This window comes from Crocodylus siamensis, chromosome 1 (genome assembly GCF_052110815.1).
Source record: "Crocodylus siamensis isolate JL-2025a chromosome 1, ASM5211081v1, whole genome shotgun sequence".
Taxonomy (NCBI): domain Eukaryota; kingdom Metazoa; phylum Chordata; order Crocodylia; family Crocodylidae; genus Crocodylus; species Crocodylus siamensis.
In genome coordinates this window covers 382,574,515-382,601,589 of record NC_143395.1, presented here as the reverse complement: position 1 = coordinate 382,601,589, position 27,075 = coordinate 382,574,515, and the positions used below count along the sequence as shown (strand labels likewise).

General features: G+C 43.3%; 1 protein-coding gene across 1 annotated transcript in view; it reads left to right on the top strand.

Annotated features, from left to right (window-relative positions):
• The window catches only part of NUP58 (nucleoporin 58), a 60,783-nt gene that overhangs the window by 4,694 nt on the left and 29,014 nt on the right, over positions 1-27,075 (top strand). Inside the window, exons 3-12 of the mRNA XM_090028691.1 lie at positions 524-559; positions 8,132-8,284; positions 9,200-9,334; positions 10,685-10,795; positions 16,157-16,181; positions 18,570-18,635; positions 19,000-19,174; positions 21,969-22,048; positions 22,215-22,333; positions 24,615-24,697. Coding sequence (XP_089884817.1) covers positions 524-559; positions 8,132-8,284; positions 9,200-9,334; positions 10,685-10,795; positions 16,157-16,181; positions 18,570-18,635; positions 19,000-19,174; positions 21,969-22,048; positions 22,215-22,333; positions 24,615-24,697 — 983 coding nt within the window. The remainder of the gene's footprint in view (positions 1-523; positions 560-8,131; positions 8,285-9,199; positions 9,335-10,684; positions 10,796-16,156; positions 16,182-18,569; positions 18,636-18,999; positions 19,175-21,968; positions 22,049-22,214; positions 22,334-24,614; positions 24,698-27,075) is intronic.

Genomic DNA, 27,075 nt, shown 5'->3' with positions numbered 1-27,075 from the left:
ATATTGAATGGGGGATCTCTCATCTTAGATTGGAGCAAATATGGTAGTAACTGTTGGTTTTGTGTGACACACTGTTCTCTTTTAAATGTTACTATATTTAAAATATGTACTGTTAAGTTTAGTATAGTTTTTACTAAGTATCACATGTTAGCATCTTTGAAGAATTACACACGCTAAAATTTCTGAACAATACGAGTTACTTGAATGGTGTTTTGGCCAGTTCTATCCGAAGGGTCCAGATAACTGAAAATGTATTTCAATTACAGCCTCTTAACAATATTTTTAACATATAAGAGTTATGAATATTGTTTAGAAGGCAGTTGTTCTTTACTAGGTGAGTTTAAGCTACTGGTATTGATCGTTGTGTGTTAAAAAGACTGCTTTGGGGTTTAGCTCATGGCTTTATGGCCAGTAAAATACTAAGGCAGTAATTTAATTCTCTATGTATAAAACTTATCAAAATGTGGTTAAAATTGTTTTTCTTTTGTTCTGTTCTAATTTGTGTTTGTTTGCTTTTTGGCAGGAACAGCAACAACTATTGCTACAGGATTGACACTGGGTAAGAAACTAATTTATAAGCTAATTGTATTGTTTGGTGACAAATGGCAAATGGCAGGTGTTGCATTTAAGGCACATAGCAGGTGTTGCATTTAAAGCACAGTTGTGTTCATCATGCTGTAAATGGCAACATGCTACACATTCAGCCAAATTATAGCATTGTAAAATAACAAACCAGCCACAAAGATGTTCCACATATAATGTAGACAAGCTCTATGGTTGATTTAAATTGAATATGTGGAATGTCACAAACCCTGAGCTTCCCTGGGCCTAAGCCAACAGTCAGCTGACTGTCAGCATTGTCCCACAACAGCTCTGAGTTTCAGTTGTGAGTTGGCATGGGGCAGCCCTGAGGTCTGAGGCATGGGCAGCCCTACCTGCTCACTGGGATCAATAAGGGACAGCCCTGGGTTCTGAACCAAGACCTGATACTGCTCCATGCCTGATCCCACTTCGTGTTGGCATCCCACATGAAGTATCCCTGGGTTTAGGATGTAGTCACCCCCTGCCTGATACCTGGGATTAGGGTTGAAGCAGCCCTAGAGCATGGGATACAACTGGTTCCTGTACCATCCTTGTAATGGGCCTAGAGACAGCCCCTGGTCTTCACCAAGGACCCAGGTCTACCCCACAGCCCAGGGGTCAGCAACCCCTGGCATGTGTGCTGAGCATGGCATGCAAGGCCATTTTGCTCGGCACACCCACCAGCTTGGGCTCGAAGCAGCTGCTGCCAGCCACGGAGCCCAGGCTGCTCCCAGCAGGCAGCTGGGAGGCTGCAAGCCCTGCTGCAAGCAGACTGGGCTCCGTAGGCTGGCTGCAGCCAGAAGGCCACAGACAGCTGCTCCGGGCTCCAGCATGTTGGTGCTCCGGCATCTTCCAAGGTAAACATTGTGGTTTTTTTCGGCACTCTGGCCAAAAAATGTTGCCTACCCCTGCGATAGCCGATACCCTACGCCCAATCCCATATTTGTAACCCGGTATTTTAAAACCGTGTGGGCAGCCCAGCTGGGTTGCATGCATAATAATTAAAAGCCAAAACCGGGGGTAAGGGGGGCTCTCCCCAGTTTGAATCCCAGCATCCCAAGCCAGGCTGTGTGCCTGACATTTAAAAGCCCCCAGGGCTGGGAGCCTGAGACCACAGTCTCTCTCCCATCTTGGGGTCTTGATGCCCCAAGTTTTTAAACACCACGCATGCAGCCTATGTGGGTTGCATGGACAGCGTAGTTCCTAATTGCTGGGGTCCTAAGACTGCAAAGAGACTTTCTCCAGTTGTGGGTTCTGCTGCCACAGCCCCAACGTAGGCAGGCTGACTGGACTGCATGTGCAGTCTCTAGTTCCAGGGCTATCTCATGCCCAGCCTCGCATTGGGATTGGGCACAAGCTTAGTCCTAACTCTGGTTAGAGATCCTAGGGATGGGACAGGGAGCAGTTGTCTAGCAAGGACCAAGATGAAGCACCTGATTCCTGGCTAGGACCAGGGCAGAGCGAGCTGCTGGAGGCACTGGGCAGAGCAAGCTGCTGGAGGCTCCCAATCCCAGCTGCCAACAGCTTTGCCCCTCCAAGTCCCTCTCCCAGCATATCCCTCAGTTCCTGCCATGGCTGCTCAAGCCACTGCCAGAGGAGCAGTGTGCAGGCAGTGCAGCTGAGGCTTCCCTCAACCCCACCTGCAGCATCCATTATGTCTGTGTGCAGTGTCCCTTGCCCCAGATTTCCTTACCCCTGTCCTGGATTTTTTTGTTTTTTACATCCCCTTTCTATAAATTTTGATAATTACCAATGGAAACATTTTTTCCATTGGTCTGTGAGTGAGTCATATTGCCATTTATTGATAAAAATCAAATCCTGCCAAACCTAAGTATAATATAAGGATTAAAAAGCTGTCTTCAGGGAAACACCTGTGTTTCTTTGCTCTTAGCGATGATCCTTTCCCTTACCAAGGTTGTTGTGCCTCTACTGATGCCTGAGATAGTAGCATCAGAGCTTGCCTTCTTCAGACTTGGCTGAAAATGCGTGTGTTAGGGACTCTGTTCCTGGAGAGGAGACGACCAAGAAAAGCCTGTTCTGGCAAAACCACAGCTGAGTTCAGGTGAAATAGGGTTAAACAAACCTATAAGAATAGAAATGGTAGGAGACCTGTTATGACCTTATTCTTCAACTAAGTATAGTGGAAGAAACCTGAAATGAGGCATAAATCAGGAACCCTCCCCCCCAACGTGTGGACAGACTTCATGCCTCGTTCCTAACATGTATATTTTTAAATGGGATTTCTTCTGTTCTGGTAGTCATTGAACAATACCATTACCAATGTTGTCCTGTAGAAGTATGCAGTAGGTACCTAAAACGCAAAGTGAAGACTTCCTTATGCTCTGTAGTAAAGTAAGTGTGTGTGTGTGTGTGTGTGTGTGTGTGTGTGCGTGTATATGTATGCAAGGGGATGATGGAGAGGCTGGAACCTGTACGCCTCTTCTGCTCCCTGATATATCAACAGCAGGGAAGGCAGGAAATTCTGGAATGTTTTCTCGGAGATACTAGAAAAAACAAAGTTTCAAAATGGAGCAATATTTCAGGAGATTTGTCTTTATTTATAGATTGTAAGAAAGTACTTTTCCCATATGTACAACCTCAACAGATTGCAACCCTTTGCTTCTTATCAGTGTTTTTTCCCACTGTAGAAATTCAGTTGAGCCATTTTATAGTACTTTAGTTCAGGGTTAGGCAACTATTAGGGCCCATGGGCCCAAATTAGGGAGTTTTGGTGAGCTGTCACAGGCCAGGTCAGCACCCCCTTTCTCCTCCCTCCTGCCCCATCACCAAAACTCCCTAAATTGCCCCATCCTGTCTACCTGGGCACGCACCCTACCCATGCAGGTCCCAGCTGGTCTCCATGGAGACCCCGGGATTGCAGAACAGTGACAGCGCAAGGACAGGCCCAGGGCAGAGCTATGATCCACTACCTGCACTTACCTACCTGCATAACCCGCACCTGGCACAGGGGCATGTAGGCAGCAGATCATGGTTGTGCTCTTTGCTCAGCCAGGAGGAGGCTACAGGCAAGCAGGGAGTAGCGTCCAGGAGTGGTGCAGGTGGGCCCGGAGTTGGGATAGCAGGGCCCTGGCCCCACACTGTCACTGCCCTGTCATCCTGGTCCTGCTCTCCACCCGTCCTGCTCCCTACCTGTCCATGGCCCCATCCCAGCAGAGCACGGAACAGAGCCATGATCCGCTGTTCGCATATCAATGCGATGGGCACCAGTTCTGCAGGCAGGGGCTTGTGGGAAGTGGATCATAGCTCCACCCTGGGCCCCAGCCTTGTGATCCCAGGGTCTCCGTAGATCGGCTGAGACCTGTGGAGGCAAGTCCAGCCCCCAAGCTGCCCCAGCTCTGCTGCGTGCTGGTGGGTGGCAGAATCGGTCACATGTGCCACGGCCTCGGCTGCCCCCTGCGCCTGGGCAGGACCGAGGGAGTTCCTATAGGCTGGACAAAATCCCTCAGCAGGCTGCATCCAGCCCCTGGGCTGCATTTTGCCCACCCCGGCTTTAGTTCTATTAACAGTTCTTCAAAGAAGCTCATATTTATAGCTTTAAAATCAGCTAACCACATGACTTTGGTTTTTTTGGTCTTCAGCCCTGTGGCTGTTAAACATTGAGAGAGCATGCATTTACAGTAAAAAGAACTAGCTCGTTATGGTTTTTTGTTTGTTTTTTTTTAAATCGGAGAGGATACAGTTTAACATAGATATACATTTTAGAGAAGGGCAAAACAGGTTAATGAAGATCGTAGAGACTACGTAGTGTTACTATGAATCTAACAGTCCCTTCAAAGTTTTTTTCACAAGGCTTTTTGTGTAATCAGGGTTCATAAAAAATCAAATGTTTGTTTTTAAAAAAAATAGTGGATTTTTTGTTTAAAGCAGATTTTTTTTAAATTTAAATTGTTTTCCTTTTTAAAAACAGACCAGCTTAAAATGAAATTAATTTAACACACAATAGACTAAGGTACAGAGTTAAAGGCTAATTTTCTTCTATATAAGAATGAGGAGGAAAATATCTAACTTCTGAGGTCAAGCTTTAAAAATATGGTATAACATTTAATGCATTAGGGGCTTGACCCTGCAAGAGAATTGAGGTGTATAGTACTGGGTACAAAGGATCAGCAGAATCATCACAGGTGTTGGAACCTGGCCTCTGACTCCAGCAGATGCCATGTGTACTCCTTAATCAGGATTATCCACTGAACCCACCTGGATGGTGTCAAACTCCTGTCTTACTCTCTGTAACTGAGCTCTGATTAGCTCGCTCTCAGATGATTAATTTCAGGGCTAGAGGTGAACCATTCAAACAGTACATGTTTGCTGAGGATGTTTTAAAGAGAGTCACACCACTAACCTGGTGAAAGTCACTAGCACGGCACCTGAAACCTGTTTGCTGGCAGTAGCCTCTTCTGCAGGTACAGAGAGAATATTTTCTTCATGTGGACTTGTTCATTCAAAGCTGAGAAATGGATCAGGAGTTGAAAAAGCAAGAAAATCTGTTCGTTCTCTTCCTGTCTGTGAATAGTAAGGGGGAGGAGGATGAGATATATGAGCTCTAGGAACTTGAGAGGAAGTAAACATTTTTAGAACAGCCTATTTAAAAAAAAAAAAAAAAAAAGTCTCATTTTAAAGTGAAGTGGGCAAGTAAGAACCTATGCTTAAATGACATTCATCTAGACATTTTAGAAAATCTTCCCCAAGGTGACCTGAAAAAAATGTTTTAACTTACTAACCACAGTTCATACTTCCCGTACTATAACAGTTGATACTAGTGTTTAATAAATTAGTTAATTGTAAATGTACACTATGTTCTGGATGCAGAAACTTGTTTATCAGAACATTAAAGTTTTGTTTAATAAATTTGAAGTTTTCTGTTTAAACTCAAGTCATCTTAATGCAGCTCGGTCCAAATATGAAAAAAAGTCAGTCATCCAATGAATAAAAACTACGCATTTCACCATTTTGTAGCATATTAAAATATGGGATTTCTAGTAATCCAAATATGTTAAGCTACATATTTTTATATGTGTATATATCTAGTTTGTGCACCTAGGAAATGTATGTACCGGATCTACTGTAAAACTGTGTGTAGTTGTAAATCACCATTGTAATTTTTATATCAACCAGTGAACATTCCTTTCATTAAAAAACCTAAAAAATATACAATGGGGAAAATTGATAAAAATGGCTTAAATTGGGCTTGATTTAAATCAGTCATTTAAATTGATCCACCTTGGTGTAAATACACTAAGGCTAAATTTCAGTCTTTGAGTTTGGCCTCATATCAACCTTTTGTACTTGCTTTAATGATGATAGTTATTGAGATCAGGATTTTTTGGGAATACCCAGAGAATGTTGGTTGTAGAATTGTAGAATGTCCACTTCCCACAAGCCCCTGCCGCTGCCTTCTCCTCCCGCACCTCCGCTGCCTCCTCCACCTCCTATATCATCTCCTAATTGAGTACGAAAATTTAAACGTAAAGCCACTCTGTGAGGGATTGTGAAACCCACTCAAAAACAAAAAAAAAATTAAAGGCATTCCACATAGAATAAACTCAATTAGGACTGTGAGTCTTCCAGAAAATCTGAATGTGCCCAGTATTCCTGATATCCAAAGCACATGTTACAGAAATCAATTTATCACATACAGTTGCATAAACACACATGGGAAGAAATCAAGATATTTTTCTAGTGTGTGTGGTATTTGGGTATATAACTTGATCATTGTCCCATTTCTCAGCCAGTCTCTACATGATTTTATTGTCATTGTGCCAAGAATCATATATTGTGAACTAAAGGCAGATAATAGCTACTCTAGCCCTGGCTGAAGGGACTACTTACTGACTTCCTCCTGCTACTGCTAATTTGTATAGAACTAATACAGATGTAAGGAGACGAGTGCTATGATAAGGTACTACAGATGAATATCCACTATATGAACTTAGACACAACCATAAATGCTCCCACACAAAAGGGAGATATTTTGCATACTATTTCATCATGCTACTTATTAAAGCTGCTGACCCAGAGTTTAAAAAAGAACTGACCTGAAGGAGTGTTGGATGGGGAATCCATTTCCACCTCCTGCATCATCACCTCTTCTACCATCTCCTCCCTCCTGTTCCATCTCTCTCCTCCACCACCACCTCCTCCATCATCTCCCCCTCCCTGCCCCATCCTACTCTTCCCCCAACTCCTCTCCCACCTCATCTTCCAGTCCACCTTCTCCTCCATCATCTCTACCTTGTCCACCTTCTCCTCCTCCTCCTCCATCCCACCTCATCCTCCCCACCCTCTACCTCCTCCTCCATCATCATCTCCATCCCTCCCCCTGCAATAAGCTTATGAACATTATGTGCTCTTCTGTACAACTGAAACTGTGGAAAAATATTTCATTCAAATTTGGTTCAAATTGAATAACGCAAGACTTCTATTATGGCAGTTATAGGACACGTCTTCTATACCTAGTAAACTGCAAGTGTCTGGACTTGGGATTTCTAGTTATGAAGAGTAATTGTATTGTGTTGTTCATGTTGGGTGTTCTTTGTGATCTTGATCTTCGTTATTAAATTCACTCTTACAATCCATTGTGACCAATTTATGTCCACATAAAACTAAAGCATCTCAACAAAACTTAAAGCTTTCAGAAGGACAAACTAATTACGTATTTCATGACTAAGACATCCAAAGGAATGAGCTAGTCTTCCCTAGTCTGACAATTCTTAAAGAGGGGCAACATTTTTCTGGGCAGGCACATGTACATTTAAGAAATCTGCCACATCAAATTTTGGTCTCCTGTGTATTCTTTATTAAAATATTTCAGAGCAGGTAGGAGATTCATGCTTATTACTACACTAAGGTGGATTGTGTTGCAGGACCCACAGTAAATCTACTAGTGAATCTAATATCCTATGCTTATATTTCAATTTATATATTACATTTCTCTCCCTGCCTGATTGCACTGATGCAATCCTGTTGTGGGATAGGGATAAAGGCAGGAAAACTTTGTAGTTGACTAAATTCCTTTCATTAAGTCATAATGACCCCAAATCCAAACTGCCCTGATTTAAGGGAAGGATCACTAATCAAGAGAGGGGCAAATAACACAGTTCTTGTATTCAGCCATAGACAATCTATATTTAACATTTTACTAAAGTTAGGACATATCTGTCATGATAGAGGTCAGCTATCTCCCTCTTTAGTAAGAGAGGTATCCCTTGTCCAGTGATTGAAGAGAACAGGCAAATCTATAAATGAACTGAAGACCCATTGTCAGGTCCATGGACATTTTTTGAAGAGAGAAAATGTTGGTTTTAACTTGTGTAGAAGGGGTCAATAAGATGTGTATATGAAACAAACCAAAATGTGAGATGGTTATTCTTTCGAGGGCATTCTTGTGACTTTCCCATTAATATTTATAATGTGAAATACATTTTGAAGGTGAAAAAATTTGTTAGACCACAAAACAACTACTAAATGGGTTATTCTGAAAAAAAATCATATTGAAAATATTTTTTGAATAAAATGTCTGTCTTTCTTCTAGGAGCTCCTGCCACAACATCTGCCTCTACCACCGGTTTTAGTTTAGGATTCAACAAGCCTGCTGGTTCAGCCACACCATTTGCTCTGCCTATTACTTCTACCTCAGCAGGTGGCCTCTCACTTTCTTCTGCTCTGACATCAACTCCTGCAGCTGGTAAGGAAATTTTTGCATTTGTAACCGTGAACTTCACAAATGTTTTCGGAGAGCTGAGCATCATTAATGTTATGGTTAAGAGTCTTAACATAGATAAGCTGTTGGATGCTGCTATTATTTTAAGCACCATATTAAGGCTCAAAGTTTAAAAGATGAAGTGCTTTAAGTGGTAGTAATAGTTAATTTATGCTAGGGCTTCAAACTTTGATAGCAAGTTAGAGTTCTGTTGTTGTTAGGAAAATATTTTGCAAAACTTTTCCATGTAAGGGTCATTATAATATTCAAAACAATTGTCTAGTATAGGTAGGAAAAATGTATGCCTCCATAAAGCTATCCCACAATTGACACACTGTTATAGGCACACTTCTGTTCCATTTGTGCAATGTACACAACAATATTTTCTGTTTGGTTTAATGAAAGCCAGCTCCAACAGCTTGCCACTCGCCACACAGGTATAAGCCAAAAGATGTGCACTGTATTTTCTAATGTTCTTGCTATAGTTAGCAAGGCACAGTGTTTCAGCTCCTTTATTCATTACTCATTCCAAAACTCCAAATCATCCCTTTTAGTAGAAGGTTTGAACCCCTAATGAGTAGTGCTTTGATGTCCACCATGAACTACTTGTCTTTGCACATACCTACAGAAAGATCAAAGTGTTATTGGCTACAGCAGCCTAGACCTAAATTCTGTTGCAGTTGTTCACCATGGTAGATGGTATTCTCAAAATTATGGCACAGTTTCAGAGGTTTGAAGTGTACAAACAGCATAATAGTCCCTGTTGTCAATTTTTATATTAAATTTAGGGTTGTTTTTTCCCCCTTTTTGAAGAATGGAAAGTTGATGTTTCTGAGCAGTTTTCTAGCTGTCTGTACATCCTATAGTTTCTGTGTTACGCATACTTTCATTTCATTGCAGGTTCTAGTGGCTTTACATTAAATTTGGGTGGTACAACTGCCGCAACTACAACTGCACCTACAGGTCTATCTCTAGGAGGAGCATTAGCTGGTTTGGGAGGTTCTCTGTTCCAGAATACAAGCACAGCAGCAACAGGTGAAGATAGTTTTATTAACCTATTTGCTTCCACTTTCCAATACTGAAACATAGCATATGGGTAGGGCAAAACCTGACTTATTGCCTTATAAAAACTGTTGCAGTAGATTTAAGAGTACTACTGGCCTTGGCAGGTTATAAAATATCACAATGATATTATATCTGTGTTCTCTTCACCCTTAAACTGAATGAATTTTAGTAGCTCTTTATTAAAACCCAGAAGTACTTCTGTATAACTACTTGTCATGGTTGGCACAAGTAAGTCATTTGATCAGAAATACAAAGGGAGGTGTTCTGTAAAGTAATATTCTTTGTGCTATGAAATAGCTTGAGACCTTTTGATTCAGATTAACTCCCTGTTTTTTCCTGTGACTTTTCTGACTGAATAATGCAAACCTTTGACCTCCTATATGGTAACTTTTTTCAGTTTCATCTGTTAGAGTGTAACTCCCTTCAGCCCATTGTTCATGGATATCACCAGGGAGAGAAATCTAAGGCACAGATAAATGTAACAATGCCAAATCTGTTACCAAATAAGCTGTTAAACTGCAACTTGGGTGTATGGGCTGCTCCCAAGTATAGCAAAGGTGTTGCAACTTTAACCCTGTTGTGTTTGGACTTATTTTTAGCTATTTAGCTAACTTGCATCACTACAAGATCATGCAGGTATCTTACAGTGTAACAGCTGATACACACTCGTTAGCAGCAGCTCTTCCTCCATTTTAAAACTGTTAAACATGTGCTTTTGTCAGTAACCATAGTGTGCGTGTTCCCTTCAAGCAGTTGTAGTAACACAAGAAGTTAAGTGTCTTGTAAATATTTTCCTGTTTTGTTGTTTTATATTCACCAAAGAAATCAGTGATCTTCAGTTTTGCACCTACATATTTTGCATATACAGTTTGTATATGAATATAGGGATACTATTTCTTTTTCTCCCTCCAGCTTCTAGCTACTGGGAGAAACCATGTAGAAAAGATGGTGAGAACTTTCTGGTAATACCTTCCTGTTCTCACTCCCCCATTAATTCCTATACTTTGTTACAAGAAGCTAAAGCAAGCACCTTTTACTGTGTGGACATAGTTTAAAATTAGTGTATTAACCATGAATGAAGCATTATGACGGAGCATGCATTGAAGATGCAACTGATTTAGGCGCATAAATGCTTTAGTTAGGTTTAAAATATTTTTAAAATATCATTTTCTTTTCTCCTTGTGCTATTTTGCTGGATAACTTGTAGTGAAACAAACCATGATGATCTACATAATTACTTATGCACAAAAATATTACAGCTTTAAAGATGTTTTAAGTGAAGTTGGGAATTACTAAAACAACTGTTTGGATTACTTCTAGGTCTTGGACAGAATGCTTTGAGTTTGAGTTTGGGGACAACAGCAGCTCCTTCAACTACTGTTAATGAAGGTCTTGGTGGCATAGATTTTAGTAGCTCTTCAGATAAAAAGAGTAAGTTGTGAATGCTGTCTTTCTGGAATTCAGAAAATGCATGTTAACATATTTCCCAAAAGAAATATCATTTTTAATTAATGCTTGCAAAAAAGGCATCAATTATTTTGGATAAGATCAGTTATTTTAAAAATAAATGTCTTTATCAGTTGTTTTAACAACTTACTATTTTTTCAATTTCAATAAATAAACTGTTACTGTTAATTTCTCCACCTCTCACCATGGCAGATTCCAAAATAGAGGAAAACCTTGTTAATTCAGAATGGAGGGGACCAGGAAATAGCAACTTTGAAATAAGCAGTTTTGAAATAAATGTACCTGTGGTACATACAGACTCTGGTGCATAGGTATTAAATAGTATGTTAATAGAGAAGCCCAGTTTGTATAATTACAGCTTTAGTTTAAAACAAAGAAAAAATATAGAATTGATGTACAGGCAGTCCTCAGACTTACGATATAATTCGTTCTTGAAAACCACATCTTAAATTGAAATAGTGTAACTCAGAACCATTTTTCCTATAGGAACAATGTTATAAATGGGGCATTGGTTCCTGAACCAAGGCCTGATATCCTATTTTCACCAAAAATAACCCAGAATTTTGTACTCAATCAATTATAGATTAATAATATAGCTACATTAATGTATTTATATTGTAAATACCAATCATATTGATCTGAAAGGACTTCTTTGAGGTGACTTTGCTGGACTTTTTGAAGGGTTCTTGGCTGAAGTCTTTTCAGGAGTCTTGGCTGCAGGTTTTTCTGGAGTTTGCCTGTTTTCTTAAAGAAAGTGTCCAAGGAAGTTTGGACAGATATTCTCCAGGGAGATGGGCGACGCAGCGAATTTGTTCGCTGGTGTGGCATCGCATTGGATCAAGCATTGTACAGTTGAAACTAACATCAGAAAGTTGAAACGGTGTCAGTTTATAAACACCATAAGTGCTGTTCGTTGCAATTCGAATGTGTTAAGTCAAGGACTGCCTGTATTTTATCTTTTTGTAAAGTACTTCAGGTTTCACCACAGGTACTCCATAAACATACTTTTGAGGAACATTTTTGCACATGTTTATGCATAGTGCAAGCTAGGTGGCATGTTAGTCCAGAGCAGAAAGGTTCCTGATTTACAGTGTGGTTTGCAGGGCTGAGCCCCAGCAGAATCAACACCATGGCATTTCAAGCCATGGTGACTTCACAGCACAGCACAGCACTATGCAGAACACCACCCAACCCACAGAGGGATCTGTATGCTAATTACACCTGCCACTCATTCATGATTGGAACAGGGTGTTTTTGTCACACAAGTCCTGGCATCCTCCAAAAATTGATATGCAGACATGACACAGGGCTGCTTGGTCTGGCTCCACCCCGCAGAGGACAGGGCCGCACCAGTTGCATTCAACAGGCCAAGCAAGGGACAACACAGCCTTTCATCTACATAGACGTTCGGTGATGTTAACAAGACATTTAAGGCTGGTGAAGAAAGAGGAAAATTTGCAAATGGGAAAGAAAGACACTGATCATCTGTGGCAGTGAAGAAGCCTAAATGTATTCCACGTAGTGGTTCACTATGACTTGAAAAAGAATTAGTGCTGAGGGGGACCGAATGCAGCGAGCATTGTCTTATTAAGAAGAGCTGTACTTAACATAGCCTTGTGATGGGTTCATGCAGGCATATTTGCACAGTACAGGCCTCAGCTGTCCTATGTGTATGCTCAGTACAGACTGCATTCAGTCACCGTTATAGCTGGTTCCCATGACTGAGCAAGTGCTGCTTCTGGCAGCAGTTTAATCGTAGGCAAAGTATTTAACAAGGGTTTCCTGGTCCAGGGGACCAGAAAATGGCTTTGAATTTCAAAGTAGTTGTATTTTGAATTATCCATACCATAACAAAACCTCCTTTTGGCTGAGGAGTGACAATAACTTTGAAGCATCCAGTACTTCAAATCATCCAATATTGACCTAAGAAGATTTTCCTTTAGTCCTTTTCATCTGTTTTCACTGTGGGTTTTCCTATGCAAGTATAGAGCCAGCACTTCTTTAGCTACAATCACTCAGCAATGAAACACCTTTGCATGTGGTATTGGCTGCTGGGAGGAAACCTATGACCTCTGTTGTTTTTTTCTTTTTTTCAAACATGAGCTTCTGTTGCCTGAGCCAAAAGACACAGGCCGCTTACTTGCAAGGTTGTACCAGGTTTGCAAAGCTCAGCATATGCACCAGCCAGCTGGCAGAGTAGAAAAGAAGCCGTCTAGTAAATGGGGATAAAAATATAAAGAAAATAATTATTTTCAAAAAACTTTTTCTATTTATTTTCTATTTTTATTGTAATTAATTTTAAATATCATGGAAACAGTTCTAATTGTGTTGCTCTTTTTGTAGAAAAATGGCAAACTACACTTGCAGCAAAATTTAATTTAATATTCTCCTTCAAAGTTGTGTAGCTTCCTTAAAGATACAGTATTACTTCATCCTCTTAATGAAATTTTAAGTAAAGTTACTTGCAAAAGTGTTCTTTCATGGTCACAGTGCAATTTTACCAAAATATTTAAATAATTTCTCAACACTTTTAATAATCCTTAATAAATATTTAATTTACTTCCAGTGCAGGTGCATCTACATACACAATTCATGCAAAGCATTAAACTCAGGTGCATATTGCACGAGCATTTATTGCTTCTGGGCATTACGTTTACACATGCAGCATGTTGCAGGATTGTAGCACGTTGAGCTGGGTAGGAACAGCCCTGGTTGGTACGGAGTCCGGATAGGGAGAGGGTCAGCCAGCCAGCCTGGGGCTACTCCAATCCAGCTCAGTGTGCTGTAGCCTGCAGGCATCCCCTGCACTAAAGCACCCTTATGCCCCAGCCAGCCCAGTCCCTGTCTACACATGTCTTCTAGCAAGGTACTTTACTCCACTGCAGGATAGTACTTGTATATAAAAATACTATCTTTGTATACACATACTATCCTGCGGCAGAATAAATTAGTTTACTCTGTCCTGACAATGTCACACAAGTAGATTATGACGTTTTACTATGGATCTAATTAGCCAACTCCACAGTAAACATCTTATGTAGACATACCCAGTATCAGGGTAGCTAAACTACTTCTTCTCAGACTTCTAAAGAAGCAGCAATGCATTTCTGTCTTTTCACTGATACTATTTTATTACAGGCTCTTGATATTTTTAGAGCATAATTGAGGGTAGCGATTTCAATGGCTGAAACTGTAGGGTATTATGTCAAAAACTACATGAAATCCACTCTTATGAGTCTTGTTTGAACTGTAGAGGTTTCAGACTGTTAAGGAGCCAGTGCTTTCATGTTGTTGGGATATACATTTTTCTTAAAAGAAAGGCTTTGCCAAAGGAGGTAATGGTACACTGGGAGCTTGGCAGAAGGTCTGTCTCCAGGTTACTTGCATAGCTCAGTTATTATAGATATGGAGCGTCTCAGGGTAGCTCTATCCTCATAACCGCCCTTAAAATAGAGAAGCATTAGCTTCATTTCACAGAGGTAATGATGTGCTAAAGGCCATCAAGAAAGGAACCCAGATGTGAAGACACTTAGAATCATTGTCCTGTCCCCAGAAGCAGAATTTATAGCCATGAGTTATGCACCACAGTGCATGGTGAAAGTTAAGTGCTCAGGACTGGAGTTTACAACTGTTAACCGGTTGAGATTTTTTAAAATTATTTTTATTTTTACTGCTTAATGCAAATGAATAAACTGTTCTCAGAGCAGGTACCAAAACACCAGCCAGAGGGGCACCCCATAGGTTCAGAAATTTGGGGGATGACAATGTTAACTGCTGCTCTAACCCAGGGGTTCCCAACCTTTTTATACTGCAGACCGGCAAACTATCTAATTTCCGTATTTAAATTTAATTCCCATATATAAATTTAATTGCGGGGGGGAGGCGTAGGGTTGTGAGGATCAGACTGGGTTGTGCAGGAGAGAGAGCTGTGCAGGAGATGCCCTGGGGGGACCCTGCTGGGGCTGCCTGGGAAGGAGGGTTTTTGCTGCCTTTTTTTAGGAGCAAGCAGCAGAGCTGCCGCCTCATCCCCCATCCTGGGCATTTCCCCTCCCTCATCCGCCCCCACTTCCAGCCGCAGGCGGGGCTGGGGGGTTTCTGCCTGGCCTGGGGCAGGCCCTGGTACATGGTGTGCATGCAGCACCGTGGCAGGAGCGGGACAGAGCATGGAGCTGACTGCCTCCCTCCCGGGCCTGCCCTGCTGCCCAGCTTTAACCCCAGACAGTGCACGTGATTGCTGCAGGGGAAGCCATGACCCAGCAGCCAACATGCGGCGGCCTAGTACCAGGTTGCAGCCCAGTGTTTGGGAACCCCTGCTCTAACCTGTAGACTTTTAAACAAAAAGGTGGGGGCGGCACCATCATCTTTTTTGAAAGTGACTGTGGCTGTAGTTTGGGCTGTTTCTGGTCTGAACATGCCTAAGTGTAGGCGTGCCTAGTTGGTGAATCACAGTTGGGTTTAGGATGACCAGTCCTGTCAAGATAGCAGTAGTTCTGTGCAAAATAGATCTCTAAGTTCTTAGTGAACTTCACTAATACACCAAGGCACTGAAGTGGTTAGTCAAGAGTTGTGAGGATCGTGCATTCAGAATTAGGTGCATTAATTCTGCCTGAGACCTGTTTCAGGAAACTTAAGTTTTTTTGTGTATATGGCCTTGGTCATTTGCTCAAGGGCACGTAACAAGCCTATAGTGGAGAATTGACCCTTAGTCTCCGGAATCACGCATCAATGCCTTGACTATTGAGCCATCCTTCCCATTAAGGAGATAATATATTTGTCTGTGAAGTGCCATGAGCCCCAGTGGTGCTGCATAAAAAATATATAAGGCATGGGCACAAACTGCTTTTTCCCTAGGCAAAGGAAGTAGGCTTTTCTCACATACCAGCTGCTCTGCAGTAACAGCCTATGTGTGTGTTTGCTTATTTGCTTGGTAAATGATAGCTAACTTGTAGGCATTTATTCCTCTTTCATTGATGGCTAAGCTGTCACAGGGTAGCCTTCATTTACCACAGGGCAAATATGTGCATGTAGGCATTTACCACAGGGCAGCTGAGATGTGGTGGGGCTGTCCCTCTTTCCTACCACCCCCCCACACACACACACTTTCCCTCGCAGTAATTCCTTGTATGCTCATGTCTGTAGACTGCAAGAAAGGAGAATAACACAGAATGAATGCAAGTAAATAAAAATCTTCTCCCAGGTTGGGTAGGGTTATCCTGAAGTTAAGCAAGCAGTAGCAGCCAGTTCATCTCTCAAAAAACTGTTTGAAGAACTAAGCAAAAAAGCTCAGAGTATCTATTTTCATATGAAATTGTCTGTGTCTTGTAGGTGACAAAACGGGAACAAGACAAGAGTAAGTATATTTTAGTTTTTTCATTCATATTCTACAGGTTATTAGAAAGTAATGAAGGTTTGTACTCCTTTATGTATTTTTATTTTGACATTTTTAGAAGTGTGTGTAATAAAGAAAGAATTAACTTTGATACACAGGTTATGGAAGTTGCCTGGGTTCTAATGACATATTGTTGGTCTCACCAAGACCAAGATAAGCTGGACATCACTTTAAATAGAAAACAGTTATGCAGTATTTGAAAGCAGAGAGAGAAATCACTGTCTTATAAACCTCAAAATGAAGTTCCAATATTTGTGATCTGTTATTAGCTAGAATCCAGGTTTACCTGATTTTAAAAAAATCACAAATTCTCTGATTAAACGCCCCCCCATATCTGTGATTAAAATGAAAGACCGCTCACTCCCCCACCACATCCCCTCTGGCCCTGCTGCTGCCCCTCACACCCTCCAGCCCTGCCAGAAGGAGCCCCTAGTAGCCAGGGCTATGGGGCCAGGGACCCAGGTCCACAGCCCCCTACCCCCAGCAGAGCGGAGCCTGGCTGCCACTGCCTGCGGCCTGCCTGCTGTGGGGTCAGTGAGGCAGGAGGGGCAGGGGGTACCTGTGCCTCCCACATCTGTGCATAAAGCAGGCTGCCTGCTGCAGGCTGAGGCTCCCAGCCCTGCTGCCCTCTCCCAGGGCCTCCGTAGCCCAGCACTGCAGGGCTCAGTGGGGCTGTGTAGGGCAGCTTGTTGCCACAGTGAGCTCTACACTGCCCTGGTGAAGCATCCACTGCCCATATGGCAGCAGTGAGGGATACAGCTCTGCACTGCCGCCCCAGCTGTTGCCACATGCGCAGGAGACACATTGCCAGGGCAGCATGAAGTTTGCAGTGACAAGTAGCTTCCCCACACGGCCCCGCTGTGCCCTGCAGTGCCGGGTCACAGCTGCTGGGCGGCAAAGTCCCTAGGGGAGGGCAGCAGGGTGCGCATGCACTTGCCCCCACCCTGCACATAGATATGGGGGGCACAGGTCCCCTGCGCCCCCCAGGATTGCGTGCAGTGGTGGGGAGCCAACCACACTTCCTTTGCCGCCCAGACAAGCTGCCCATGGCCCCATCCCACTCCCTGCCAGGGCCCTGCGGTGGCCATGCATTGCAGCTCCAAGCCCCACACACTGCCCAGCTGGACAGCAGCCCCAACCCTGCCCAACTCCCTCCCTCCTATGGGGGCCTCAATCCCACCCTCCCATACTTACATACGGAACCTGCTCTCCAGGCATATACACTTACATACAGGAACCGCTACCTCCTTCCCCCGTACTCAGCTTTTCCCCGGGCTCCTACAGGCTGGTGCTGAGCATAGGGAAAAGCGGCCCCTCACTCGCCCTGTGCCCGGAGCCCCGCGCTGCAGCTGCTTGCAGCCTGTGTGGGGCTGCCTGTGCCTGCTCCAGACAGCCCCGCATGGTCTGCAAGTCCCTGCAGCAGGCAGTGCCAGCCATGGGGCAGGCGAGAGGCTTGTGCTCAGCACCAGCTTCTTCCCTGCTGGTGAGCAGGGGCTCAGGGCTGTGCGCTGCCTCCCACCTGTACCGTGGGGTGGGGGGCACAGGGCCTGCACCAGTGTCCCGGGGCCAGTGCCGGTGGGGCCTGCAGCAGGAGTGCAGGGTCCCGGCTGGCAGGGGCTCTATGAAGCCGGGCCAGCTCTCCCCACTCCCTGCTGATGCATCCCAGCCCGGCTCCACAGACCCCTGCCAGCCTGTGTCCTGCTTTGGGCCCCACTGGCCCTGGGACATTGGTCCCAAGATGGTGACCAGGGGACAGGGCACCTGTCAAGGGGCAGGGCTACCCATACGGCCCTCAACAGCCTGCCAAAACTGGGTAAGCAGTCCTCTGCCTGAAATAATTGGCCATCCTTGATATACGTGCATATGGTGCCCCCTGCCTGACCGCCTTCCTCCCACTTCCTCCTAGCCCCCTGCAGGCTGGCACAGAACTCTGCAAAACTGCAAAATACATGGGTTTCTTGCCTAAAATGAGGGTAAAAAGGAAAATCTGTGCTTTTCTCCATTTTCCTGTGGGGAAACAGAATACCTGGATACCTGATTATTAGTTATTTTGCAGTACCACCAACAATATACTAAATGCTTTAAAGTACTCTTAAGAAGAATGTATAACCTTAAATTGGCTTAGTTGATAGATATTTTTCATATAGACTGTGATCTGTAGTAGCAGTAACTTGAATTCAAATCAAGGAAATGGGACTCCTGTTTTCTATTCTTCACTCTACTGTTAAATTATTTATTCATATAATAGATAAAAACTTAAGCAGCAGAATTATTTTTTCACATCTTTCAGTTTTATTGATAACCCAAAGTTTGTTTATGTGTCTATAAGCATATATTGTATTTTGGCAGAGATAGCAAAGCGCTAAAGGATGAAAATCTACCTCCAATAATCTGCCAAGATGTAGAAAATCTCCAGTGAGTACTTTTTCCTTAAACCATTCAGGATAGCGCAGCAGTTATAAACTTTTGCACCTTAAAGTAACAAATGCATTTTAATTATTCAAACAAAGAATTCTAGAGGGCTTATCTGAGGGTACAGTATAACCCATTTGAACAGTTTCTGTTCATAGCCTAGGTTTTGAATATCGGGCTAATGTTGCTGGTGAGACTAGTGTACAGTAATTCTATAAAAGATGAAATTATTGTGCAGTACTGATAGTTCAAGATATTACCAAAACTAATGGGTTTGGTTTTGGGTTTTTTTTAGTAAACTAATACTTTTTTAAGGTGTAGAACACTTGTGTACTTCTGTTAAATTTCTACTTTATTTTTGCCTCAGGAAATTTGTGAAGGAACAAAAGCAAGTGCAGGAAGAAATTAGCAGAATGTCTTCAAAAGCAATGCTTAAAGTACAGGAAGACATTAAAGCTTTGAAACAGCTTTTATCTGTGGTTGCCAGTGGACTACAGAGAAATACTCTTAATATTGACAAGTTGAAAATGGAAACTGCCCAGGTACATTAATGAATATCAGGCTGTTGTTTTTTTTCTCTAGATCAGTGCTGCTTTAACATTTTGTCCCCACAGGCCAGATGAATGGGATGGGACCTAGTCAACAGGCCAGACTGGGCCGTGTACTACCTCCACTAGGCCCTATGCACCAGGTTTGGGGCCCCAAAGCCCCATGCCACCTCTGCTGCCCCCCCATGTCATAGGGTCAGGACTCTGGAGTTCCACGTGTCAGAATCAGGGCCACATGGCTCATGCCACCTCTGGCCCCATGTGCTGGGGTCAGGTCCCTGAAGCCCAACACTACTTTGTGCCTTCCCCCATGTGCTCAGAGGCCCATCGTGCCAGAATCAGGACCCTGTGCTGCCTCCACCTGGCCCCACAAGCTGAGATCAGAGTCCCAAGGCACCATAATCGGGGTCTTACATGCTGGGAATAGAGCCCCATGTCTCCTCTGCATGACAAAATTAGGCCCCATGCTGCCTTGCTTGTGCAGGGCCACAGCCCAAAGGGCTCCCCTCATACCCATGGGGAGCCCTATGGGCTGGATCTGGTCTTCAGGCCAGGAGTTGAGCACCCCAATTTAAATAAAATTGGGTACCTTTTCTCATAGACCAAATGCCTTTCATTATTATGAATCAGTTTTTATTTATTAAACTCCTTAATTGTATGGTTACTAGTAAGCAATTGTTGTGATGGAAATTTAGATCACTCTTCACAAATCTAAAGCTCCTGTGAGAAGACCACTTGAGATAGAAATCCTGTGGTTATTACGTAAGCAAATTCAAAAGGTGTTAGGTGTGCAAATGTGATCCACACGATAAAACCAGAGATTTCAAATGGGAATCTGGAGTGCTAAAAACTTTCTGACCTGTTGTAGTCTTTCTGAGTTCTTTACAACAAAAGGATTGTTCTTTGTTTTCACTCATTTTTTGAATACAGAAAATTAATAGAATTTGTGTTTTCTGAAGGGGCCCTTGCATTTTAAAATGTCTTTAGATACTAATTGGTTAAAAGAGGCATAATAAAGTAGCTTGTTGCCAAAGACAGTTCATGACTTTCTGAACCATTTAGTCTCTAAGGGCTCCTATACACGTGCTCTGAGATTGGGAGGGGGGTGCATTTTAATTTGAGCAGTTCTTGGGAGCCACTCTAATTAAAATGCCCACAATATCTTGTGTATTCAGCATCCTGCATTTCACAATGGTAGTGGGGACACCTTTTCTAAAGCTCATTTGAGAAGCTTTAGTTAAAGCACCCCACCACCATTTTGAAATGCAAGACACTGAATACATGAGACACTGCAGCACACTGGAGCATTCTGATTAAATCACTTCAGCAGACTCAATTGAGTCTGCTCTGACATGGTCAAACTAGAACATGTTGCAGCGTGTGTGAAAGTGCCCTAAGGTGCTGCTTTATCCTACCTTCTGCCTTACTTCAGACTAACACAGCTAACAACCTCTTCATTCCTGGTCCTTTCATAGAGTATTATATTTTACTCTAAAGAAGTAAAACAAGTAGAGGTGCACTGATATATCGGTCCATATTGGATTGGCCCCGATAAAAAGAAAATTGACATTATTGGCAATTGGCCTTTTTTGACCAGTTTAGCCGATTAATGTCACTGATAATAGCCACATGTATGCATGTAGCCGTAGCATGGATGCAGCCAGGAGTGCAGCCCAGCAGCATGGGACAGCAGCAACTGGCTGGTAAATCCGGATGGGGGGTAGGGGAACAGATCAAGGCCCCCACAGGGAGGGAGTGGGACTAGGTTGGGCTGAATGAGCTGCCTGGGGCTCCATTCCATGCCCTGCCCTGGCTGGGCAGCGCCTGCTCCAGCCCCACTCCTTCCCTCACCGTGGGAGCCTCAATCTGCCCCTCCCCCATGCCCCTTTCCCCCACAGACTTCCCAGCCAGATGCTGTTCTTGCAGCCTGACAGATTGATATCGGATCAGTATTGGCCACTATGGCTGGTTAATAATTGGCCATTGGTATCAGACAAAAAAATCTTTATTTGTGCACCCCTAAAAGCAGGAGCACCTTTGAGAAGTGTTGGTCGTTTTTTTTCCATAGAAGAATAGAATTAACATGTTTTTGCATCTCCTTCCATAAAGATATGTATGTTCAAATATTGGCTAGTCAATACAGCCAAGAAGTAACATGTGCCAAGCTAGAAGAGGATGTTCGTAACAATATGTCAGGTATTGAAAGGTGCTAAACAGTTGAATGGAAGTGTGTAGGCTGTGATTACAGCACTTGGCAGCATTCATGAGGAATTCGATCTAAGCACTTTAAATGCCTACTGAGTAGGTTACTTAAAGACAATGGCAATTTCTACTTTCTTGTTCATCCTTAGTTTTAGGTATGCTTTTTCCATCCTCTCCCCTAACACTTATTCTTTGCTGCTGAGGATTAGAGAAAAAATATAATAAAAAATTCTTAAGCATCTTAGACACTGAAGTTTTTAGCTGTTGTATTTTGGTATACCATTTCCTGACCTTTGAAGGCCAAACTACCCTTCATGAAAGTAAGATTAATTGTATCCTTTCTCAATTGGCTGCGAGGTGTCTGGTACCACCTATCACCTTCCAGTCCAGGTTTAGAAAACCTCTGGTTAAGCATATTAAAATAAGCCAGGTCAAGAGTTTTAACATTAACAAAATCCTACTTGTGAAAACCACAAGGAAAGTGTCCTATAGGAAGAAAGAATTGCAGCTACTTTTTATTTGTGGAACCAATGTTTCTGTAGAACTTTAGCTGTTAATAATTTGTTTCATTTACCATTCTTTTTAGGAGCTAAAAAATGCAGAAATAGCACTAAGAACACAGAAAACTCCTCCTGGTCTTCAACATGAAAATACAGCCCCAGCGGAGTAAGTTATTGCATCTAACAGAAACTTGCGTTAATGTGTTTTTATTTTAAATATCGGTCTTATGGCCTTGTACGTGATAGTTTTATAGATAACTGTTAGTCATTTGATAAACATTAAAATCAGATGCCTCTTAATGTGTGATCCAATTTTTTTTATATTCATCTAGCTACTTCAGGATATTGGTTGAACAGTTTGAAATACAGCTGCAGCAATACAGGCAACAGATAGAAGAACTGGAGAATCATCTTGCCACACAAGCGAACAATTCACATATAACTCCACAAGGTAAAAAATTAAAATTTCAATGTCTTGTGGAATTCCTTAAATATTAAAGCATTTGTATGAAACATTGTAGATGATTTACCCTGTCATTATGGGAATTGCAAATGGATGTTGAAATCCCCCTACAGAGTAAAATTCAGGGACATATACCTTAGTCTGGACAATTCAGACAGTTTGAGGCCACTGGTGTCTTGTTGTACATACCAGATCCAAATCAGTACACACTTCAGGTAATTCAGCCTTGATACAGGGAACATCCTCTAAGGTCCTATGCAAATTTCACAGCTCTCTCACTTATCTGACTCTGTCCTAAGCAAACTGAGCAAAGCTCCTGGTAGATGGACAGATCTGAGTTGAGTGCATGATACAACAGAACCACTGTTATGCCTTAAAAATATGGCTCAAGATAGAGGGTTCTTTTCTATAACTCAAATAATGAATGATAGCAATTTTAGTAAAAGCTGACTTTGAATATTCAATTCCAGATTAATTTTGAGGGTATAGATAAGCATTCACAAATTCAAGAAAATTTGTTTCATTTAATTGTATTTTTTACTAGGTGTGATAAAACATGCTAGTCCAGCATGCTAAAATTCAGGTAGGTTAAATTTAAGTAAGGAAAAATTAGCAAAGATTTTAAAGAAGTTAAAATTGCTCTTATGTTCCTTTTTCCAAACTATTCTTTTCCAATTCTTCCCCATGTTCAGTTGTTAAGGTATAAGTCTAGCCATTAAAAACAATTTTATAGTTACTTTTTAAAGAAGATAACTGGATTGGATAAGTAACGGGGTTTTTTTGCTTTTATGACCAAAAAAAAAGCATTAGAAAAACATAATAGAGAAAGTGATCCTATACTTCTGGCACAAGGTGGAGCTTATATTTTCTAAGTTCTATGACAATGATAACTTTTTTTTAAAATAAGGCATTACTTTACTCCCAGGGAATATTTTTGTTCCAAAAGGAAATAAACTGCTCTTGTAACTTGCTGCAAACTTACATACACTTTAGAGCAGTACCGTATTTTCTCGCATGTAGTCCACGGGCTATATAAGTTTTTACAAACATGACGGATGAGTGCGGGCTATACAAGTGTGCGGGCTATGCAGAGCCTTTAGAACAGTCTTTAGTGAAAATTAGATTTAGGCTTGAAAAACCCTCCTTGCTGAGGTGGGGGGCCGCACCGGCTGGGGGTGCTGCGGGCCAGGGCAGAGGACCCGAGCAAAGGACTTGTTGGGGGGAGCCCTGAGACGGGGGTCGAGGCATGGAGCAGACCCAACCCACAAGCCCTTGGCCCTGCTGCTGCCCATGCTGTGCCAGCCTGTCCCCAGTTGCGGGCTGATGTCATGGTGGCGGCGAGCAGTGGGGAGCAGGGCTGGCAGTGGGGAGCGCGGCTGGCAGTGGGGAGCAGGGCTGCCTCCCCCCAGCTCGCAGCTCCTCATCCCTCCCCTCCCCTGCAGCAATTAGCACCACTTTTAGCTGGCTCCAGCTCCAGCTCCAGCTCCGGCGGCCGTGCCCAGCAGATCCTGTGCTGCCTCCCTCCCACCACATCCGGGAGCCCCACGCTCAACTGCACTCCTCTGCAGCCACGCAGCAGTGCCCGGCAGGGGCCGCCCAGTGCCTGAGCTCAGACGGGGCGGCTGTGCTTGTGGCCATGTCTCAGTGGGGCAGCTGCAGGTAGGCAGTGAGAGCCTGGTCCCCGCGGCTGGGGCCAGCACCTCTTAGGCTTAGTAAGCTTAAAATTGCCCCCAGCACCGACGCTATCAGATGCAGGGAATACATGGGTGCGGTCTGTACACAGACTATTTTCCAAAAATACAATTTTCCGCGCATTATACATTGGTGTGGGTTATACCAGTGTGTGGGGTATATGCAAGAAAATACAGTAGTTCTCAATCTATTTGGACTCGGGGGACCCCTCAGAAAATGTCAGCTCATGATTTTCACTCCTTTTTTGTGTATGGAAAAAATAATACAGCAGTTCTTCTGTTGTAAAGGACTTGCAAAGATCAACAGGTCAGCTTTGTTTTTGATCCCTATTGGAAATCTATGGATTTAATATTGTTAATCATGTGTAGGTGTTTACACATCTAACAGCACTAATATTGCTTGACATCCTGTGGCACCCTTAAAGGGATCTCCAGGCATCTCAGGATGTTGTAGCATCCTGGTTAAGAATCACTGCTTTACTTTAGAGCCTTTCTTTTCACTTTTCAATTTGTAATTTAAATCAGTGTCCTATTACAGTGAAACTATGAATTTATTTGCTGATTTACATCTTTTACAGATTTGTCTATGGCCATGCAGAAAATTTATCAGACATTTGTAGCTCTAGCTGCACAACTTCAATCAATACATGAAAATGTAAAGGTAGGGTATGCATTGAAAACATATTTTCAGATTTGTTTCATAATTAAATAAGATGCAGACCATAATGTCAACATTTCTTTGACCCTTCCTCTTTTTCTTGTTCAACTGTGCATTAACCTATATTTTAAAAACTTTCTAAAGGTTATTTCTGTGAGTGAAAGAACTTTAAACCTTGTTAAATGACTGAGGTGTCTTGGCTTGAGCTCTTACCAAAATTGAAGCAACTGTTGTCATTATAGTCAGGGTTGCATAATAGTTTTCATTTTAGTTTTTTCAGGTACTCAGAACTTTTCTGAAATTTTCATCTTCTGGTCAGATGACATTTTCCATGCTTATTATTACTCTGGAAGGGCTCTTTCTTGACAAAATGCAAAGGATTTCTGAGGGTGAACAAATTGACAAGAAATAACACCTTTTCAGATATAAATCATTTTGTGACATATGACACTTGAATATTCTTGTAGACCATATTTTGACTTACCTCTTCTTCTAGCACTTTTGTTATGTCACTTGGGCACAAATTTATTCTTAAGAAAAAGTGCTAAAATAGCAGACCATTGGAAGACACTCTGTTTCCTTAAGGGCTAATAGATTTAAATGAAAGTGCAGCCTTAAGCAGGGTGTGCTTACTGTTTTCTGTAGTGATTAAAGTACTATTATTTCATAGCCTGTGCTTTTAGATTAATGTGTTTTCTGGTTGGTAAAGACCAACAAAGAAAATCCAGTGTTTTGCTGATTCCTGTTGGCTATGGACAGACATTATACATAAATTGGTTTAAGAGATAAGAAACTGGTTTAAACTTGTAACAGAACAGCTGTTCAGTGCACATAAACCAGTTTGAAAATGGCTGAAAGTGGTTTGAGAGAAACCTGGGCAGGGCTTTCTGCTCCACAGCAGAGTTTGGCCATGCCCCTCTGCTCCCTGGCTGGAACTGTGGGAGAGACTGCAAGTACAGCAGTGTCTGACTAGCTTCTTCCTGTCCCCCCCCACCACCGCTCCCTGCTTAAAAACAGATTCTCTCCCCCCCGCCTTCTCCAACAGCACAGATGTAGCCAGCATGTGGTGTGCTAGCTAAGTATCTGTGTAAGGCAGGGGTTATCAACTGGGGGACTTGGAAAGGGGCTAGGGGATATATGTGAGCAGGTGGGGATGAAGCATCACCACCCAGTGCTGCCACCTTGGGGGGGCAACAGCTACACAGGCCACACAAGTGCCAGCTGGGGGGGAGGCAGGGAGTTCGCACGCTGCTGCCACCATTCACTGCCACATGCAAAACTGCCCACACTCCGTGTGTAAGTTGCCGCTACCCCACACCCCCTCCCCCTCGCCCCCTGTGCCAGAAGTGTACCTAGAAGGGGTACACTCCTTAAAAAAGATTCAAAACCCCTGGTGCAAGTCAAGAGAGGACAAAGGCAGACAGGGCCTTTTGGACCTAAAAGAAAAGTGTGAACTAATGAGAGAGGCTTTTGGTTTCTTAATGGGTTGATAAACACTGTAACTCCCTGCTGTGTAAGTAAATGCTGTGCAACTCCCTTGCTGGTCAGGAGCAGCAGGGAGGTATTAGGGAGGAATTGCCTCCCCCTAAGTGTTCTGCTGGGGCCTGGCCACACCTCCCTCCTCAGCTCAGCACTGTGGAAGGGAAGAGAGGACTGCTCTAGGGCTCCGTGGCTTCTAACCTGAGCCACTGCAGGCATGTGACTGCATTTCTTCAGTCCAGAGGGGCTGCGAGGGACTGCTTGGGGCTGAGGGAAGCAGAATGCAGGGGGCAGGAACTACCATGTGCATGTGTGTGCACACATGCCAAGCAGGGTGGTGGAGAAGCTCCCACAGTTCCCTCTAGGTAAGTCTGTGTGGTGGGGGCAGAAGAGGTCATGTGTCCCCTCTCTCTGCTTCCCACCCCCCCAGACTTCTGCATCCACAGCAGGGTGCAGGGCTGCAGCTGGGCTGGACCAGCTCCAGGCAGGATCCACCTCCATGGCCCAGTGGGTGAGACCTGATGCGGGAAGGAACATTGGGCCACCACAGCCACCAAGATGAGGTGCCCCCTGCCTGCCCAGCAGCAGCAGGAGGCACCAATCCGCACCACTGCCCATGAACAACTGGTGCCTCCTGAGACTGGGGGGGTACCCTGGCAGTGAGTGGTGAGCAGGGACTGCCTGCAGCCACCGGTGGCAGCGAGTGGAAACTACCCACTGGCAGCAGTTGGGGGTGGCAAGCAACAGACGTTTGGTGCCAGCCAGTCTCGGGGGGGAGGGTGGTCAGGACTGTATTGCAGAGGAACAGAGTAGTAAGAAGAGAGTATTTATTTACTAGTATTCTGGGCTATATTTGTTGGTTGAGGGGCTGAAGCTTTTCTGCACTCAGTTTATTATAATTG